Genomic DNA, 16,839 nt, shown 5'->3' on the forward strand with positions numbered 1-16,839 from the left:
ACATGATTCGTAAATGAACCTGACATTTATTGCAATAATCAAGGAAACTCGAGCGGCTGGTTGCTGCCGGTATTATGCCGGGTGATAACGAAGACGGGAGTAGTAATAATACGGGCCAAGCAAACTTGGTGTAAATGCTGGCTGTCATGGCGTCGGCTATGAGAACTGAGAATAGCCGGAAAAAGCAATTATTTGCTTCGGACGAACGGGAAGTTTTCTAGTATTAAAAGACGGCTGCAGACAGAGTCTGCAGCACGAACAACAAGAACAATGATTTTGAAGAAGAACTTAGTTAACAATGAGTCTCATAACGTAACAAGTTCAACGTCTTCAATGTGGTGCGATCAACTCAATTGACGGGCGAAATGGATCAATTTTTCAACTACACGGGCCAAATGCTGGGCCACTGGAAATTTCTGAAGCAGCGTGTGGTTCACAACTGCACCGATTCTACCGAGGAAGAAATAATAATCATTCTGTGCAGAGTTGTTCGGAGAAATCTATCGTCTGCGCTCATCATGGAAGACGACGTCGACTGGGATGTGCGAATTCGAGACCAGCTTCATGATTTTGCTCTGTCAAGTCGAGCTCTCATTCAGCCGCTGCAACGACAATACGCCAATCTCAGGCATACTCATTCAGTGGAAAGATCCCCCGAGAAATTGCTGGAAATGAACTTTTTTGATCTCCCTCCCACGCTCGTACCTTCGACGTCCCCATACGGGGACGGCTGGGACCTGCTCTGGCTTGGCCACTGTGGTATGAATTTCCCTTCCGAACACAGCGGGATCATTCCAAAAGGTCGCGTTGTCAAGAAGAATGATGTATCCGTACCACCGAAGAAAGACCTTTGGTCATTCAACCAGCCATTCTCCCTTCTGGATGAATACCCACCACAAACCCGAGTAGTCCACCACTCGGAAATGGGTGTCTGCGCTCTTGCCTACGCCGTAAGCCAACAAGGTGCACGGAAGATACTTCGTGAAATAGCTCTAAAGCCGGCCACGGACGCAATCGACATCTTGCTTCGCTTCTACTGCGAGGGCACACACGGTCGTACAAAGCAGGAATGTATTACTGTTAACCCTACGCTTTTCTCCCACCATCGGACCGCGGGGCCGATGAGGCACGCCAGTAATATTGGCGACCATGGCGATGGCTACAGACAAAAGGCTCTGACCGACATGATTCGGCTCAGCGTACGACTCAATGCCGAGGTCATACTCAATGGTAGCACAGCCTACATCGATCAATTTCCCGATTCTGAGTAGTGAATAGCATTTAAGGATAGGCCGGTATACAACATGTCAGCAACACCTCATCTTCTCTCTCAAGTGATACATTCCAACCCAAATCGATTGACTGCTGTGGACAATGAAAATACCAAATATGCTGGAGAGAGTCTTGGGCAATGTCTTCCGTCGGCGACGGACGGGCATCTGGTGCCTACAGGAAACCGTTTGAGCCCGCTATTACACCATCAACTACAATTTTGACACTCTCCAAGGGGGTTTAGCTTCGAAAGGAACACAATGCAGCTATTGGGGACCATACATAGGTAAATACGGCATGTATGCTCTCTCACAGAGGACTGCGAGGCAGCTCACACGCCACAGAATTCGTGCTCTGCTGAGATGGTGAGAAATGTTCGGAACTGGCTACCTCTTCATCACTTATAGCAAGGCAAGTGTAAGGCACCATAGCTGACATTATATCATTTCCATCCACTTTGCTATGGCAGAGAGCACATGGAAGTTAAAAATTATCAATTTCAACTAAGCAGTTACTGAGCTTCCCTCCCTCAAGCCAGCAATGCCAGTTCCCACCAATCGAGGCTGTAGAGCCGAGTAAAATCAGTACGTACGTGTTCGAATGGTAATGGCAGTGCGCTAGCCATAAACCGGCGACTCGGTCACTGGATGTTCTCTGGACGTAACTCATTGCCAAATATGGTAAACGGATCCTAGGGCAAACGTGCTTGCGCGTTTAGCTTTTGTACGACCGAATCTAGTGAACAAATGTGAATGCAGGTTTGATAAGCAGATATTTGAATAGACAGCAGATCTGGTTATTGCAACAATCGGCATTTATATGATGAATCAGTCTGTTTGATACTGGCTTCATATCGTCCTCGTACTTTGCAATACGGGGCTAAGCATGACAAAATACTGTCACATGAGACCTTTCGCGAGGCTTACCACACTCGCCACTGACCCGATAATACTTAAAGCCTTGAAGAGAAACTCTCTGTTCTGCTTGGACTCAGTTTTATACGGAGAGGTTCTGTCGCATATGTGGTCTGTGCAGTGTTGACAGCGACCACGCCTAACAATCGGAGTTTCATTGTAGTCTTTCCAGCCTCTGGAATGCTTCGTCTCCCGAAGGGCTTTAGCCGTTGGGAGACCTTCGCTTCCCTTCAATCTGCTGGGGAGATCAAATTTTACGCCAAACCCTCGCGGGTCCGTGAACGGCCGGTCCCGTTTATTGTCCAGTATTGACGCGTCCGACCTCAGCCTTGTTTGGGCTGTGGGCGACGTAGTAGTGACACGGGTTGACTGGCGTGCTTGACGCGCCTGCATACTAAGGTCTGCTAGTTGCAGGATCTGAGCTTCAGTGACAATGCCGAAGATCGCGACAAACTTTACGTCAGCCTTATATCGCACACCAGCTCTATGCAATAGCTCTGCGCTCACGAGTCGGCGATCGACCTTGGTCCATACTGCGTCAAGCGGGATATCATTTCCAGACGCATCGGGAGGAGCACGCCCTATATATAGGATGAATGCGGCTTCAGAGCAAACCATGGTACAATGAATGCGAAAATGAACACTTACGGCGTGATGCCTCCTGGGGATGTCGGTCACTTTGCATTAGCTCGACCGTAGAGATATAGTCCCACTCCAAAGTTCTGTCTCTCGTCCGATCCATATGGCTCCTCCGTAATACACCCGAGGGCGAAGAAGGACATCAAGTAGACAGTAATCGAGTTTCACGTTAGATAACTATAAATCCAAGGGTTAACTTGGGCCGAAATTGTTCCGGCACGAATTCGGTGAAGAGAGTATGCCGTGTTATTAATACTGTAGAGGCTACGCAGTTCAGGATAAGGCATGTCTTTGCGAGAAATGTTCTCCTCCTTTCGATAATCTTGTTTTTATCGTAGATACCTTAAAATATCAACAAGAGGAGCATACTTGGTAGACGCAGGGCTAATACGGCTTATATGCCACCTTGTGTAATGGCCAGCCGCTTGTACGTGACGTATTCCCGGTAGAATTGTTCACATCTTCCCGTGAAACCTAGGGAGTCTCTCCCTGAAAAATACCCCGTTTCGGCAGTAAATATGTAAACGCCATGTCTCCTTGGTTGGCGTCGTTCGTCAGCCAACTGCGTAAACAACGGGGTCTGCCCGAAGGCGGGTTAGCATCTCAATAATTTAAGCAGCAAGGCTACTGTACCGGTATCGTAACGCTTGGCAAGAACAACTATAGAAAAAGGGCAGTAGTATAAGAAATAAAGCAAGAGGGAAGCCTTTTTCTTCGCCATGCATTTCCGATTGCTCTCGGAGTCCGGTCCCCCCGCATCATATTATCATCAGGCACGACAGTGAATGGCTTCCACTCCCCGTCTTCGAGTTGCGGCCCCGCAGCCGCCAGAGGCGTGCAAAGGGCGGCGAATGGAATCCATCAGTGACACTGCATCCAAGGCCAGCAATGGAGGACGCCCAGCTCTTCTTTTGTTCGATGAGATGCCGGAATGGTTCCGACGTGAATCTAACCAGTGGGTTCTTCATGGCTATCGGGCCATCTCAGGCTCGGTTCACGCTTCGTTCTGCAGTTGGTCGTACATCCACAACGAGTCGGTCAACATCTATTCCCACCTCATCCCGGCCATTCTCTTCCTACTCGGGGAGGGGTATATCCAGCAGTACCTTGCCAGCAGGTACTCCGGGGTCACTGGCGCCGATTTCATTGCTTTCTCCATCTTCATGCTGACAGCCGTCACATGCCTGTCGTTGTCGGCGACATACCACACCTTGATGAACCATTCCCAACACATGGAACATTTCTGCCTGCGACTGGACATGCTGGGTGTAGTGATCTTCATACTGGGCGACCTTGTCTTGGGAATATACATGGTTTTCTGGTGTGAGCCTTTGCCTCGCAATATCTACTGGTCTATGGTTAGTTTATCTCCACGTGCAAAACTTTTCTTTTCCTTATTTCAGATCTGGTCCTTGAGTCTAACACTCTTCTTTCCTCGGTCGATAGATTGGAGTTTTCGGGATGTTGACCATCTTCATGACAACGCATCCCAAGTTCCAAGGCCCAAAGTATCGCCTGTTCCGAGCATTGATGTTCGTGGCGACTGGTTTGTCCGGTGTTGCGCCCTTGATCCATGGTCTCAATCTTTTCGGCCTGTCGCTGATGATCAGAAAAGCTTTTCCCTATACTCTGGCAAAAGCAGGCTGCCTTCTATCTGGGACTTCCATTTATGCAGTGAGTCTCCCAATTGCACACACAACAGAGAAATTGACCCTAATACATGTCGTTCTGAAGACCAGGTTTCCCGAAAGTCGATATCCCGGCAAATTCGACCTATGGGGCTCCCATTCGATCTTTCACATCCTGGTGGTATGCGCTGCTGTGGTCCAGTTGATGGGGTATCTGGATGCCTTCGACTATGCTCACGCAAATCTCACTTGCTCGTCTCTTTGAGGCACGTATACACACCGGCTATGCAACTTCTGGCCACTGAGAAGAGCTTCCAAACGCTGACTATACGATAGTGAAAAGAAGCATATGATCTAATCGCTACTTGCCAAGGCTAATACTTATCATCATTGCTTGTATTCAACAGTGACATCCGCAAGGGACTTGAAACCTATTTCTTGGATGTTGCCCTCTTGCTTTCCAGAGTGCCACGCAGCCCCGAAAGTGTAAACCACCTCTCTTTTGTTCTGGTAGACTTCTCGAAACGTAATGCGCACTTTCCCAAGCCACGAATGCCAAACACCACGTGGTGTCTCATGAACTAATAACATTCTGAGGCAATTGCTCCCTAACGCTATGCCTCGCTACATTGGCTAGATATTAATTAAAACTAGGTGTAACAATTAGGAAACGCTAGCAGGATAACATTATATATTGCTTTTATAGTAATTATCTGTCACGGGCTAAGTGATTGTACGGTGACGGGCCGGATCTGATGATTTGCAGCATTTACATCGCTTTGTTCACTCGACTTTAACCTCGAATATTTCAACAACCATGGCTGCAATTGACGAGGACTTAAATTTCTGAAATCGTGGACGTCAAATTATGCCAAGATCGCACGGCGTTTCAATTGCGACGAGACTACTTTGCGACGCCGAAATAAAAGCAAACAGCGGTCAAGACTTGATGCCGACAATTTTGATAAATCACTACTGTCGAAACAATAGAAACGAGAACTTGCTTATGTTCGTAAGCTTTCATCACGTGGCATTCCACCTACCCTGACTATGATCTAGAATTTCATTCAGGATATAGCGAAAATAGAGGTTGGAAGGAACTGGGCGTATGGCTTCGTCAAACGCCATCATAGTGACCTTGGTTGCACCGGGTTTGATAGTTTTGACATAGCACGAACGAGAGCAGATAATACACCTAGGTATAAAGCATATTTTGAGCTGGTAGGTTTGCTTACAGCCCCACAGTTTCGTTGCTGATAGCTGAAGATCGGCGGGAAAGTCGAGGAATACGACGTCACCCCTGACAACATCATATGGAGGAAAAGATTTTCTCATGGATGTGATAACTAAAACCACGAGATCTTTCACTTTTAATCCCAAAATGCAAGCCAAGCTGCTCGGTGCAGCGCAAGACGGAAGTCGATCCTGGATTACATTCCTGGCTTGCATCTCTCAGACATGACGTCGCTACCCCCATTCCTCATCTACCAAGGCAAGGTAGAACAGGCCCAAGACTCTTGGCTGACGGAATTTAACCCCGAGCATCAATTAGCCTTCTTTACGGCCTCTAAGACGGGTTGGACTAATCACGAGCTTGGTAAAGAGTGGCTTATGGGCGCTTTGGATCGTTTACCAACGCAAATGGCACACAACAGTCGTGATTACCGCCTGCTAATTACCAATGGGCAGGCACTCTAGCCACATTAATATGCACTTCCTGGAGTGGTGCGACCAGCACTGATACCATTGTTGCGGTCTTTCCGCCCCATTCCACGCATCGTCTCCGGCCGCTAGACATGTCGTTATTTAGCCCCCTCTCTACGGCATACACTGATGAACTGGTCCGTTGGACGGCAAAGACTCAAGGGCAAATTTCCAAACAGAATTGGCCGAAGCCGCAGGAAGATTTTGATGCTATCGTAGACAATGAGAGGACTTAGGACGAAATAACCGTCGCTCTTGCGTAATCTGTGCAGATGTCCGTACCCTCGATATCACCAATTTACTGCAAGAAAACATCGGAAGCGCAGTTGGAGATGACTTCAGCAGGAATAGCTGGCTCAAAAGACCTTCTCCAGCGGCCGAGAATGCCCGAGAAACGGTAGAGTCATGTCGGGACTCGGGGCGACCGCAGCGTAATAGCAAGCGGCCACGATGGCTTAAAGATTACGACATAAATTAAGATGCATCTATTACAGTACAGTACGGTAATACTGTAGCAGTTACTTTATCTCTTGAGGGATTTTAATTAGTGTGTTGTGTTGCTCTACATCGAGGTCGCATGCATAGGCTGGTTAAAATCCGGCACATCAGCGGATCCGGCGCATCGCCGTAGAATCCTCTACATCGCGCTCGTAGAAAACGCTAGCTTCTCTTGGTAGAGGTTCGAAGCATGAAAGGCACGTAGCATGATCCTGTCAGAAGTACGGTGTGGATACTTTCACAAAAGGCGTCACTGTAGAAAAAATAAGCGTGTAGGCAATTGCCCAGTGTATTCATTGTTGTCTGTCTGTTCCATTCTGCTTGATCTTCCATTCTCCTTTTTTTATGCGCGTAAGCGTGTCGCAAGCGACACGCCCCCATTATGCACTTAACCGGTATCGAGCAGGATTATGCATGACTTTAGTGCAACAGATCCACACACTAAGTAGCTATCAGAGTCTGCTAAGTGGGGAGCTTCAAATGCTCAACACTCCGCCTTCAATCTCTGCCTGGATACTTCCCCTCCCACTTCACTGGGATTGGAATCAGCGGCGCCCTACACAATTTGTTCGGAACTCATATCGTCCGCGCTCAGTACCCGTCAGTTTGCCTAGCCGCCAATCCTACGGTGATGTGGCCCCAATTTGATAAATTACCGTTAGAGCTGAGGAAGGAAATATGGAAGTACGCGACTCCCCCACAAATTGTCCAGGTCCACATTACAACACAAAATAACCTGCGCGGGGGGCGGGTCGTACTCTGCTTCAGAACCACTCCAAGATGGTGGTGGCTTCCACCGTGCAGTGAGGCGTTCTACACAAACAAAGAAACGAGGAAATGTCAGACCGTTGAATCTTCCCTTGACACGTTTCCTCAAAACAGTTTCGAGATCAAAATACCCCAGCAACTTACCCTATGTCCCAGGCGCTGATGTGATCTATTTTACCGGCCCCTGTGGAGGGTTCTTCGACGTATTTGCCGCTACCTATCCTAACCTTTCACTCCCATCAGTTGCTATTCAAGCCTCGACTGGGGAGATTGAGAACAACTTGCAACTGGAGTATATCTGCAAAACCTTCCCGTATCTGAAAGAGATCTTGGTGTTAACACGGCTATCTGACACGACTACCGAACAACTCGAGGCGGCCAGAGATAAATGCCGCACGAAACTCCGAAAAAGGGGAGATGCATGCCTCTCATTGATGCAGAATTGCCTGGTAGCGGAGGTTGTGATTCATCAACAAGTTAATATTTACTTTGGAGAAGATGCCGGAACCGGGCCAGATAGTCCAATTGAGGTTTATGGACAGGTTGGAACGAGCCCTCCCGCTTCCTACAGTATTCTCTTGAAAAACAAACAGGGCAAAATTAGTGAGGAAGAAAATATCAGGGTGGGATTCGCGTTTCTTCGGGCGGGTATTCGCCGCCCTTGAGGGAGTAACGGTTCGGTATTTGCGAGGATGACCTCCATGCGTCTATTTCAGACTAGAGGCTCGCCTGCGTGCGTGCGATTGAATGAAAATAATCTTGCCATTGTTTGTCCATTTATCGCGTCATGAATTTTCAAAAGAGAAGTCTGGAACCTTAGGGCTGAATATTTCTCCTTGATATGTATTAGTTATGATAATGGTACGCGTGCGCCTGGCCGGGCTGAGACCTGATATACCCAAAGGGAGATCCTCTGTTTGTGGCTTTTTACCTGTCGCTTACATGGAATCATTGGGTTAATACTGTACTCATTATCTCATAGAATTTGGTCCGAAAGGTCGGCCAAATCGAGCGCGCTTGCTAACGGTCGAAGATAATTATGATCGCGATACTTGGCTACTTGCTGTTGCAGACTTCGCCAACCCCTTGCTTGTATTTCCCACTAAATGTACATAAACAGACCTCCCTGGCACTACAGTACCGTATTATAACTTTTGCATAATACCGATAGCTGTCGCTTTCACCACACAGTCTACGCCTCGAGCCCTGGAAACGGTTAACCAGTGTCACCATTGCGCGTTATGCAAGCTCTGGGATCATTTCCAGGTGTTTTCAGCCGGATTGGAATTCCAGTGAATAGCAATGCAAAGCGACCGTAGAAAACTGGTCATCGTTGGAGATGGTGCTTGTGGGAAAACCTGTTTGTTGATGTGAGTTCGCTTACCATCATCACGGGCATTTTCGTGTCATTATACCGCGCTCCTCACCCAAACCTTCAAGCCTTCACATGCACTCTGTTGCTGATTCGGTTTCTAGTGTATTCTCCAAGGGTGCGTTTCCTGAGGTAAGTACATCAGCGGTTCTGCTGCCACCGTATCCCTAAATGCACCAGGGGAGAGCTTTTCGCGACGAAACCACAAAACGACCTCTGTGTCTGAAAGCCGAGCGGTCTGGATGATCACATTCCACTTGGTTCTAGGGCTAATGGTGTTTGAAGGTGTACGTCCCTACCGTATTCGAGAACTACGTCGCCGACGTCGAGGTTGATGGTGAGCGCGTTGAGTTGGCCTTGTGGGATACGGCAGGACAAGAAGACTATGACCGCCTCCGTCCCCTCTCCTACCCTGGCACCCACGTTGTCCTGGTCTGCTTCGCCATCGACTCACCTGATTCCCTCGAAAATGTTAAACAGAAGGTATGGATTATGAGCTCCTACTTTTAATTGGCGTGTTTTGCAAGTAGATTCGTCTCGCTGCTACGTGGGAGTTCGGCTAATGAGATAATGGTATGTGTTAGTGGGCTCCGGAGGTCTCTGGCTACTGCCGGGGAGTGCCCGTCATCCTAGTTGGTTGCAAGATGGATCTGCGATTCGACCAAAAGACGCTTGCGGAGCTGAAGAAAATTGACAAGAAACCCGTCACTCCTGAGGAGGTGAGCATATCATACAAGATATCCTGCGCCGACCGAGTTGCTTACTCGACTACACAGGGAGAGAAGATGCGAACGTCCATCAACGCCCGCATATACCTTGAGTGCTCAGCAAAGATCAACCAGGGTGTCCGTGAGGTATTCGAGAGTGCTACCAGGGCTGCTCTTCTATCTCGACCTCACGAGAAGATGCGAAAGTGTGCCGTTTGTCCGGTTCTATAATTTGTGGAGTCACCAATCGTTCTGTGTCGAGGTATACGGTGTCCCCTGCCATGCAGTCATTGTTCCTCCTGCCCTCAGATTTTTTGATACAACATTTGCCATGACGCAGGGTAGCAGGTGAATAACCAGAGGCTCTCCTAGTTTCCACAAACATACATACATGTATCAATGATAAAAGAATTGTCAAGTTCTTGAGTTAACGACCCAAGCTTTGCAAATTCCGTTGCTACAGGACACGGGTTGTGGACGGACCAACAAAAGTGTTGTATCAATAGCCGCTCAGAGCCACAAGGAAGCACCTTCAGCCTCGAAACTACGTATACTTCGGCAGGCTTGGTACGGGAACTTGGAATCGAATGCGACTGCGCGAGTGTTACCCACGTAGGCTCCACTAAGCGAGGCGTAGGACTTGTCTTTGTATACGCGGGTGACATCGGTGTATTTTGCCATGAGGAACGGCCGACACCAAGCTTCACGTGTGTGATTCCATTGTAGGATAGCCAGCAGGAGTCAACTCGCGAGGACTCCACCCCTCGACACCTGCGGCTCACTTCGCCCCAACACGTGGCTGGAGCTAAGGGAGGAGTGACAATGCCAGGTAGGGCGGATACTGCCGCTCGCCATGTCTTGTGCCTGATGCTTCCGAATCTTCTACGGAGTTCCAGATGCAGGCTTGTTTGGAGTGGGGCTCATACTCAACCTTCCCAAGCCATATGGCGGAGGCAGTCAAGGGTCGCGACATCATCACCCGTCCGTTCCCCGGCTGCTCCAGGTGCCTTTGGCCGGAACACCATTCGATACAACAGTTAACCCGGACATACTCTGGGCACACCGTGTGAAGAGGATGGAACTGTCTCAAAGCAATGTATCCGTCGTGGCAGTAATGATGATGAAGTGCACTCTTGGATTATCGTGGAGTTAAGTTTTGTATGGCAATCTCGCATGGGCAGTTCCATCGGGTTTGAGGAAGGGGATCGCACGAAAATTAGAGCAATTTAAACAAATTAACTTATGTACTGAGGGCCGACTACGTTCTTCCGCATATCTAGTCAAGGGTTTTGATCCATTGGTGCCGTGTACACGGGTTCTGTCTGGCAGCTGTTGCTGAATGACTCTGATGTGGATGTGGAGACCACCGGCCCACAAGTTCAAGAGCACTTTACGCGACACCCTTGGCCCATGCGAACGCGTAGCGTGCGCGCCCAGACACTGGCCAGCGTGATCTCTAATCCGCATTCCTACCTTTTTGCTGAGGCGTTACTTCGCCCAACACAAGCCAATTGCCAAATTGTGGCGACACTCTGGGTGTGCAAAGTTTGTACGGGAGCCGACTCCCTTTCGGTATGTCCGCACAAATTTTATCTCCTTCTCCAGCTAAGCGGCTTGTCGGGTTGACACTGGCCGGATTGCAGCTCCCTAACTTTCCACCTCCTCAGGACTGACCCTGTGGCCGTTCGCCGGATGTTTTGGCTCAACTGACGTCTCGTACGCAGACACCGCGAGGATTTTTACTCCAGCACTTCCGACAGAATAACGCAGCGAATCGTTCACCGTGGCAGCCGTATCTACGCTGTGGCACCATTTATACGGAAGGATGTGTATCGCAAATGCAGGACCTCGGCGAGCATCCGGTTTTTATCTGCTGCAAAGACCTTCCTGCTGCCATCTAAGATGCTATTTTTGAAATCTCTGCCAGGTCAAATACGATCATGTCGCCGCATGAGATGTCGGCCGCATCTCCTCCAGAAAACGCCTGCCCAAACGGGTCCCATGGACCAGGCGAGGGATCCCGCACGACACATCTAATTCTTCCTCCCAATGTTTCGTTTTCTCCGATCACAGACGACGGGACAAAGCCCAAATACAAATATCACCAACTCATAGCGATGGCCATCCTCCGATCGCCTATGCGTCGACTCACACTAAAGGAGATTTACAAATGGATCAGCGATACTTACTCCTTCTACGAGCCGGGCCAAGAATGGCAGAACTGCGTCCGACATTCTCTAAGTATGCACAAGGAATTCATCAAAACCAAGAGGCAAGAGGGTGATCCTGGTTTGGGTGGCTACTGGGAAATTAAACCCGGTAATGAGTCTAAATTGCTCAGGAAATCAACTCGAAAAGCAGCATCTACCGAAGTATGTCTTATATCGATACGTCCTGAGCCCTCCAGCCTAACTAAGGCCCCGATGGGAGTGCCCTCGCCTCACCCGCCTGCATCTACCTCGCAAATCCCACGCCATCCGCCCAATCAGTGTCCGGAAGATGTCGTGACCAGAAGTTCTGACGTCCTTCGTCTTGTGGGCTCCTCATCGGACTCCTCACCCGTACCGAGATGCTCCCAGGCACGAAACCGGAGGCGGAATCACGGTCTTCGAACCCAGTCTCGCACAACCGCAACATCACCACCCCTAAAGCGGAAGTTTGATTCGACGGATGTCGCACCGGCCGAAATGCGGCCAACGCCGCAAACATTCTACCTGACTCAGATGCCTGAGCTATCTAACGGACGCGCCGAGGTGGAAATCGCTCGTATACGGGGGTCGACCTGCGGATCAATGAAGCTTCGGCCTCCATCATATTCACCCGGACATCAATCCAGTGACGTAGGTACGAATCCACCCTCGACTCCAGCCGTGCGGGCTGATTCCCCGCCGCCCTTACCCTCACCGAGCACAAGTGGACGTATGCGCCAGAATTTGTCAAGTCAGAGCCTACAGTCAACGCCGCCACCTTTATTTGACATTGACGAAGACAACTGTCCATGGAGTTTTTTCGGCTTGAGTGAAATTGGAATCAACCCCGATATCAATCCACAGCCGGAATTCGACATTTTTCCAGACCCTGTGTCAATGGATAGCCCTCTCACTGTTCGTATCGGATCAGTGGATGCTCACTCCCCAGTCAATCGCGCAGCCAGGCGAGCGCCACGGGACGGATCCCCTCCCACGGCTGCCCTTGCTGATATCCCGAACTTTGGCGCGAAACAGCATCGCATCTCAACACCTCTGGTCAAGACTGCTGAGTGCTGCTCATCACTCTTCTTGGAGGCATTAAATAAGGCATGTGACGGGCCAGGTTCGCCACTTTGGTCACCGCAGTCGTCGCCGTCGCCATGGGATTCTTCCTACGAGCCCTCCACAATGCTGTATCACAGAGATGGCGATAATTAACCGACATTGATATAATGTAGTCGGTTTCAGCCATGGCGGCTCGCAAAAGCAACCGCAATGAAATTTTTCTACCGGGTGTAAGTACTCCATACAAAAAATTCACGAAGTTGTGCCAGCCACTAGTCGTGTATTCCATTCTTCCCGTTTAAATAATAACCTTGTCCACAGAAGACTCCAATACACGTCGATTATGGTTATATGTGATTAAGCCCAACAAGTTGCCCGCTGATACTCCGCCCTGGCAATAGGCAGACATGCTTCCATCCACCCGCCAGCTCGCATAGACATCCATCAACCCTTGGAGTCTAATGAATGCGCCAGCCATCACCAAAGCATGCATCAAGTTGTGGCTTTGCCCAAACAAGTCAAACTTGCCTGGGAACCAACGCTCAGGCACCCTAGTTGTGTACAGGAGCCCCCCTAAAAGGTTAATCGCTGCCAGCCAGACAAATGATCGAAATCCCACTGCCTTGTCCAGCACCTCAACGGTCCCGAAGGCGTCCCAAGCGGCAGCAACGGGGATGAACAGGCTTGCCCCGAGGAAGCAGTACATGAGGGTCCTCATAGTACGGTACTTTGGTTGATGAAACCACGATCGCAGGGTTAGTGCTATGCAAAGGCCGGCAGTCATCGTCAGGGCAGAAAAAAACGTTAACCGGAGGGTTGAACGGGCACACCGGAGAGCAAAGTGAATGCAGGAAATACCGGAACCCCACATAACAACCACAATGCCCACGTGGTCAAGGTTATTGCTAAACCTATACGCGGCGTAACTGTGGTCGGAAAAAATATGGAAAACGGTAGAAAGAGCGAAGCAAAAAATGACGCTAATATAATACAAGGAAACTGCTGCAAGGTCAAAGGGATCGTTGCGGCGCGGGGATTTGGAAATGGTAAACTCGGTGTGTAAGAAGCTACCAAAACGCTGGAGGAAGTATAGGGCCCCGATGAGGTGCGACCATACATTGACTATTTGCCTCGGTTAATGAAGGAGCTCGATTTATTGCCGGGGTTTTGTGCTTCTGCGCCTGCCTGTTTCGTTGTGGATGCAGAATATGCTCCTCATGGATCTTCGGTTGGAGTAGGAAGCGCAACTGCTAGTGATTTAATTGACGATTTTCCAGTTCCATGGAGCATTTCCCACCGATATCCAGAGAGTATAAACTCGTTATCTCTGATGGAATTTAGATTAAAACAAGGAGCTAAGTCATGCTGTACTTGCGGATTTTTCACTTACTTCTGCCATGCCACTGCTCCGGTTAGAATGGTTGACTCGGACCTGCAGCCAGCCGAACATCTCGGAGCTTGACTTACGCGCCTCTTCTCTTGACAGTATTCTCTGCCGGGATATAGTTTTGAATGCCATGTCAGAATAAACGAGCAAATCAGCAATCCAGACATGTAAGGGTTAGTGGTTATCTGCCAAAAAATATCTAGAAATGACATAGCGTCATTGAATAAGTCCTATCCAAATAGCCTGCGTCCTGGCGCTGGCTCAACGACACAATTGGCGAATAGCAGTTGCTACAGTAATGTGGATTTACTGAAGTCTAACAGCTTGCAAGGAACATTCCCATTCGGAGGAAGGTACAGTACTGAAGGATTATTCTACGGGCTTACACGTGGCAGGATTGGAACGTTGGCATAATTGTGACGGTACAAGGCACGAGCAGGGTCGGATGCGACTTGGATAAAGTGATTGTTCACAAGGAGAGTAAGAGCTGCCGAAGGAAGCTCTGACCCGAGCTATCTGAGTCCTAAAGTGGGGCCGTTCCCTTACAATAATAAGGCATTCTCAGCTTAAAACACAATGACAAATTAGCCCGGGACACCAGCAAGCTGGGTACGGTTTAGCGTCGTGAGTTGCTACGTACGGTGCGGAGTGTTTTGCCAAGCAATGATCGGAGTTGAAAGCTGGCCTAACAGAAAACTACGGGTATAGTTGACTATGCATCGCTGGAGCCCCTCTTCCTCGTGGGAATCAAGAGACACACCTGAGCATGGACGAAAGGTGTACGATGCTGTGAATGCGGACGGCAAATTCCGATATGCGTGGATGTGGCTTTAGGAATTGCCAGCATTTGGCCGTCTTGGACAGGGCATTGCTGCTGTAGTAGGAGTTGGTGACCAAGGGCAGCAACACTCTCACCTTTCTGCTTGTCAATATCGACCGCTGCGCAGCTAAGACATACGCACTCAAGACTACGAGCTGTCACGGACCTTTCGGAGTACCTCACCCTCTTGATGCCTCTGGGTCTTTTTGCGGACCGCTTAAGTATGCTTTGATTTGATATCAAGAGACATGAAAGCATGCCAAAACCCGGCCAAAAGAGGCCATAGCACGACCAAGCGCGTTTTGTTTGTTGAGTAGTCAAATGAATTAGCTCCCCCCATAGTTCACACTGGTAACTTCCTTTCTTTCTTCCACTGCGCAGTCAAGCCCAATACTCTGCCAGGTCACAACGCCAACGTATCGTAACTCCATAATATTGCGCCCCTACAAATCCATTTTCTCCCTTATTTCTACATCGCGCTTGCAGGTCTTCCACTTGATCGAAAGTAGACCAAAGAACAGAACAACACCTGCTGAGGAGCTGTCGGGGCGAAACTGAGTTCTTGAAAGCCGCGGAATGGGAGATCTCACCGGCATGCAGGAGTGCTCAGCAAAGGCAACGGTTGCCCAAGTCAATGTCAACTAACCGGACACGCTTGGTACGACACCAATCAGTGCATTAGTCCATGAGGGTCACATTAACGCCGTGTAGTACCTCATCGACCATGCGTTGCTTGACGGCCGGCGCCACGCCCTTTTGAGCTGTACTTGGCAGGTATATAGCTATAATGCCACTAATACTTTTCTGGACTGAAGTTTTTTTCAATATCGATCTTCTGTGCAGTATTACTGTGTTGTGCACTTGGTGCTTCCGGTGCGATTCTTTCTTTCAATAAAATTTGGCCATGGAGATACTCACGGTACTTGATGGTACTTTCAAAATTTGGTAACATCCAAAATCGGACTCAAATTTGTAACGGTTTACAAAGCGTTTCATCCAAGTGCCGCTGCGCCAGAAGTACAATTTTTTAGTAGCTATAAGTACACGGACACGATGCTGGATCCACAGCCCCACGTGACAGTGCGAACCCTCCAGATCAGTACTTCTCATTCTCATTAGAACACAAACATAGCTTGCATAACGTGATCCAGCCGCTTCTCCATTCCAATCAGGCGAATATTCCCTTGACTCTCCCTGAAGGTAAGGTTGGATCCACATTAACCTCCGATCAATCTGGAGTGCCACACTTCGCCAGTTAACATTTTTGAACTTTAAACTTGTGAATAGCTTCATGAACGACATTTTGGAACCAGAACTGGGTGCCCAAGATTGTGCACTCATGATAACTAATCACTCACATGACCGTGCCTGGCATAGTGGGGCCGTGGATGCCATAGAGAAGACGTCCAGGCAGACTTCCTCTGGTTTTGTCCCATGCATTGGTTTGCGGCTTGTCATACCCCGCACTGCCAGCGAAGATGAGCGACACTGATGCCAGCCTTTCGCCGACACCGCGTCGGATTCACCAAGTTGTGCACGCCGGACTCTGACATGCTGGTGACAGCAGATGCGTGGACCGTCACCTGGTTGGCTAAGAACAGAAAATGGCAGTCATTTGCTACACTTGCAGCACCCCATGTGCATCGCCCCCAGCCTTGTTCCGCGCATACCCTTTCCTCCAGCTCTTGGAGCCCAACTCCTGCCAGATGTCCTCCTCCGCAAGGAGCTGGTGCTCTTTCACTCAGTACGGATTTTCGTTTTTGCTCCAGCATATCTTTGCCTCCCAAGCTCTGATTCACTGTAGGGAGCCTACTGGTCATTTGAACTGCGCTGTAATGCCACGCCCTTTTGCCATACATGGCCGCAATCTCGCTTG

At 49.3% G+C, this 16,839-nt stretch overlaps 7 protein-coding genes across 7 annotated transcripts; 5 read left to right on the top strand and 2 right to left on the bottom strand.

Annotated features, from left to right (window-relative positions):
* Positions 1 to 365: 365 nt before the first annotated feature.
* On the top strand, positions 366 to 1,271 carry VFPPC_12281 (glycosyltransferase family 25 protein; the record flags this gene model as incomplete). The annotated part of the gene is made up of 1 exon (XM_018290209.2): positions 366 to 1,271. One exon carries the CDS (start codon positions 366 to 368, stop codon positions 1,269 to 1,271), a length of 906 nt encoding a protein of 301 aa, XP_018137148.2.
* Positions 1,272 to 3,676: 2,405 nt separating this feature from the next.
* Positions 3,677 to 4,718, top strand: VFPPC_18283 (hemolysin-III family protein; the record flags this gene model as incomplete). The annotated part of the gene is made up of 2 exons (XM_018290211.1): positions 3,677 to 4,201; positions 4,272 to 4,718. The coding sequence occupies 2 exons, from the start codon at positions 3,677 to 3,679 to the stop codon at positions 4,716 to 4,718; spliced, it is 972 nt and encodes a 323-aa protein (XP_018137146.1).
* Positions 4,719 to 7,286: 2,568 nt separating this feature from the next.
* VFPPC_12284 (DDE superfamily endonuclease, CENP-B-like protein) lies at positions 7,287 to 8,088 on the top strand (the record flags this gene model as incomplete). The annotated part of the gene is made up of 2 exons (XM_018290212.2): positions 7,287 to 7,395; positions 7,436 to 8,088. The coding sequence occupies 2 exons, from the start codon at positions 7,287 to 7,289 to the stop codon at positions 8,086 to 8,088; spliced, it is 762 nt and encodes a 253-aa protein (XP_018137145.2).
* Positions 8,089 to 8,870: 782 nt separating this feature from the next.
* On the top strand, positions 8,871 to 9,733 carry VFPPC_12285 (small GTPase-binding protein; the record flags this gene model as incomplete). Its single annotated transcript, XM_018290213.1, has 4 exons — positions 8,871 to 8,927; positions 9,081 to 9,278; positions 9,380 to 9,514; positions 9,572 to 9,733. The coding sequence occupies 4 exons, from the start codon at positions 8,871 to 8,873 to the stop codon at positions 9,731 to 9,733; spliced, it is 552 nt and encodes a 183-aa protein (XP_018137144.1).
* An 806-nt stretch (positions 9,734 to 10,539) lies between these two features.
* Positions 10,540 to 10,689, bottom strand: VFPPC_18284 (hypothetical protein; the record flags this gene model as incomplete). Its single annotated transcript, XM_022429922.1, has 1 exon — positions 10,540 to 10,689. The coding sequence occupies one exon, from the start codon at positions 10,687 to 10,689 to the stop codon at positions 10,540 to 10,542; it is 150 nt and encodes a 49-aa protein (XP_022285050.1).
* Positions 10,690 to 11,442: 753 nt separating this feature from the next.
* VFPPC_12287 (forkhead box protein L2) lies at positions 11,443 to 12,909 on the top strand (the record flags this gene model as incomplete). The annotated part of the gene is made up of 1 exon (XM_018290215.1): positions 11,443 to 12,909. One exon carries the CDS (start codon positions 11,443 to 11,445, stop codon positions 12,907 to 12,909), a length of 1,467 nt encoding a protein of 488 aa, XP_018137142.1.
* A 145-nt stretch (positions 12,910 to 13,054) lies between these two features.
* VFPPC_12288 (adiponectin receptor protein 1) lies at positions 13,055 to 13,627 on the bottom strand (the record flags this gene model as incomplete). Its single annotated transcript, XM_018290216.2, has 1 exon — positions 13,055 to 13,627. The coding sequence occupies one exon, from the start codon at positions 13,625 to 13,627 to the stop codon at positions 13,055 to 13,057; it is 573 nt and encodes a 190-aa protein (XP_018137141.2).
* Positions 13,628 to 16,839: the final 3,212 nt, after the last annotated feature.

This window comes from Pochonia chlamydosporia (genome assembly GCF_001653235.2).
Source record: "Pochonia chlamydosporia 170 chromosome Unknown PCv3seq00012, whole genome shotgun sequence".
NCBI classification, from domain to species: Eukaryota; Fungi; Ascomycota; class Sordariomycetes; order Hypocreales; family Clavicipitaceae; genus Pochonia; species Pochonia chlamydosporia.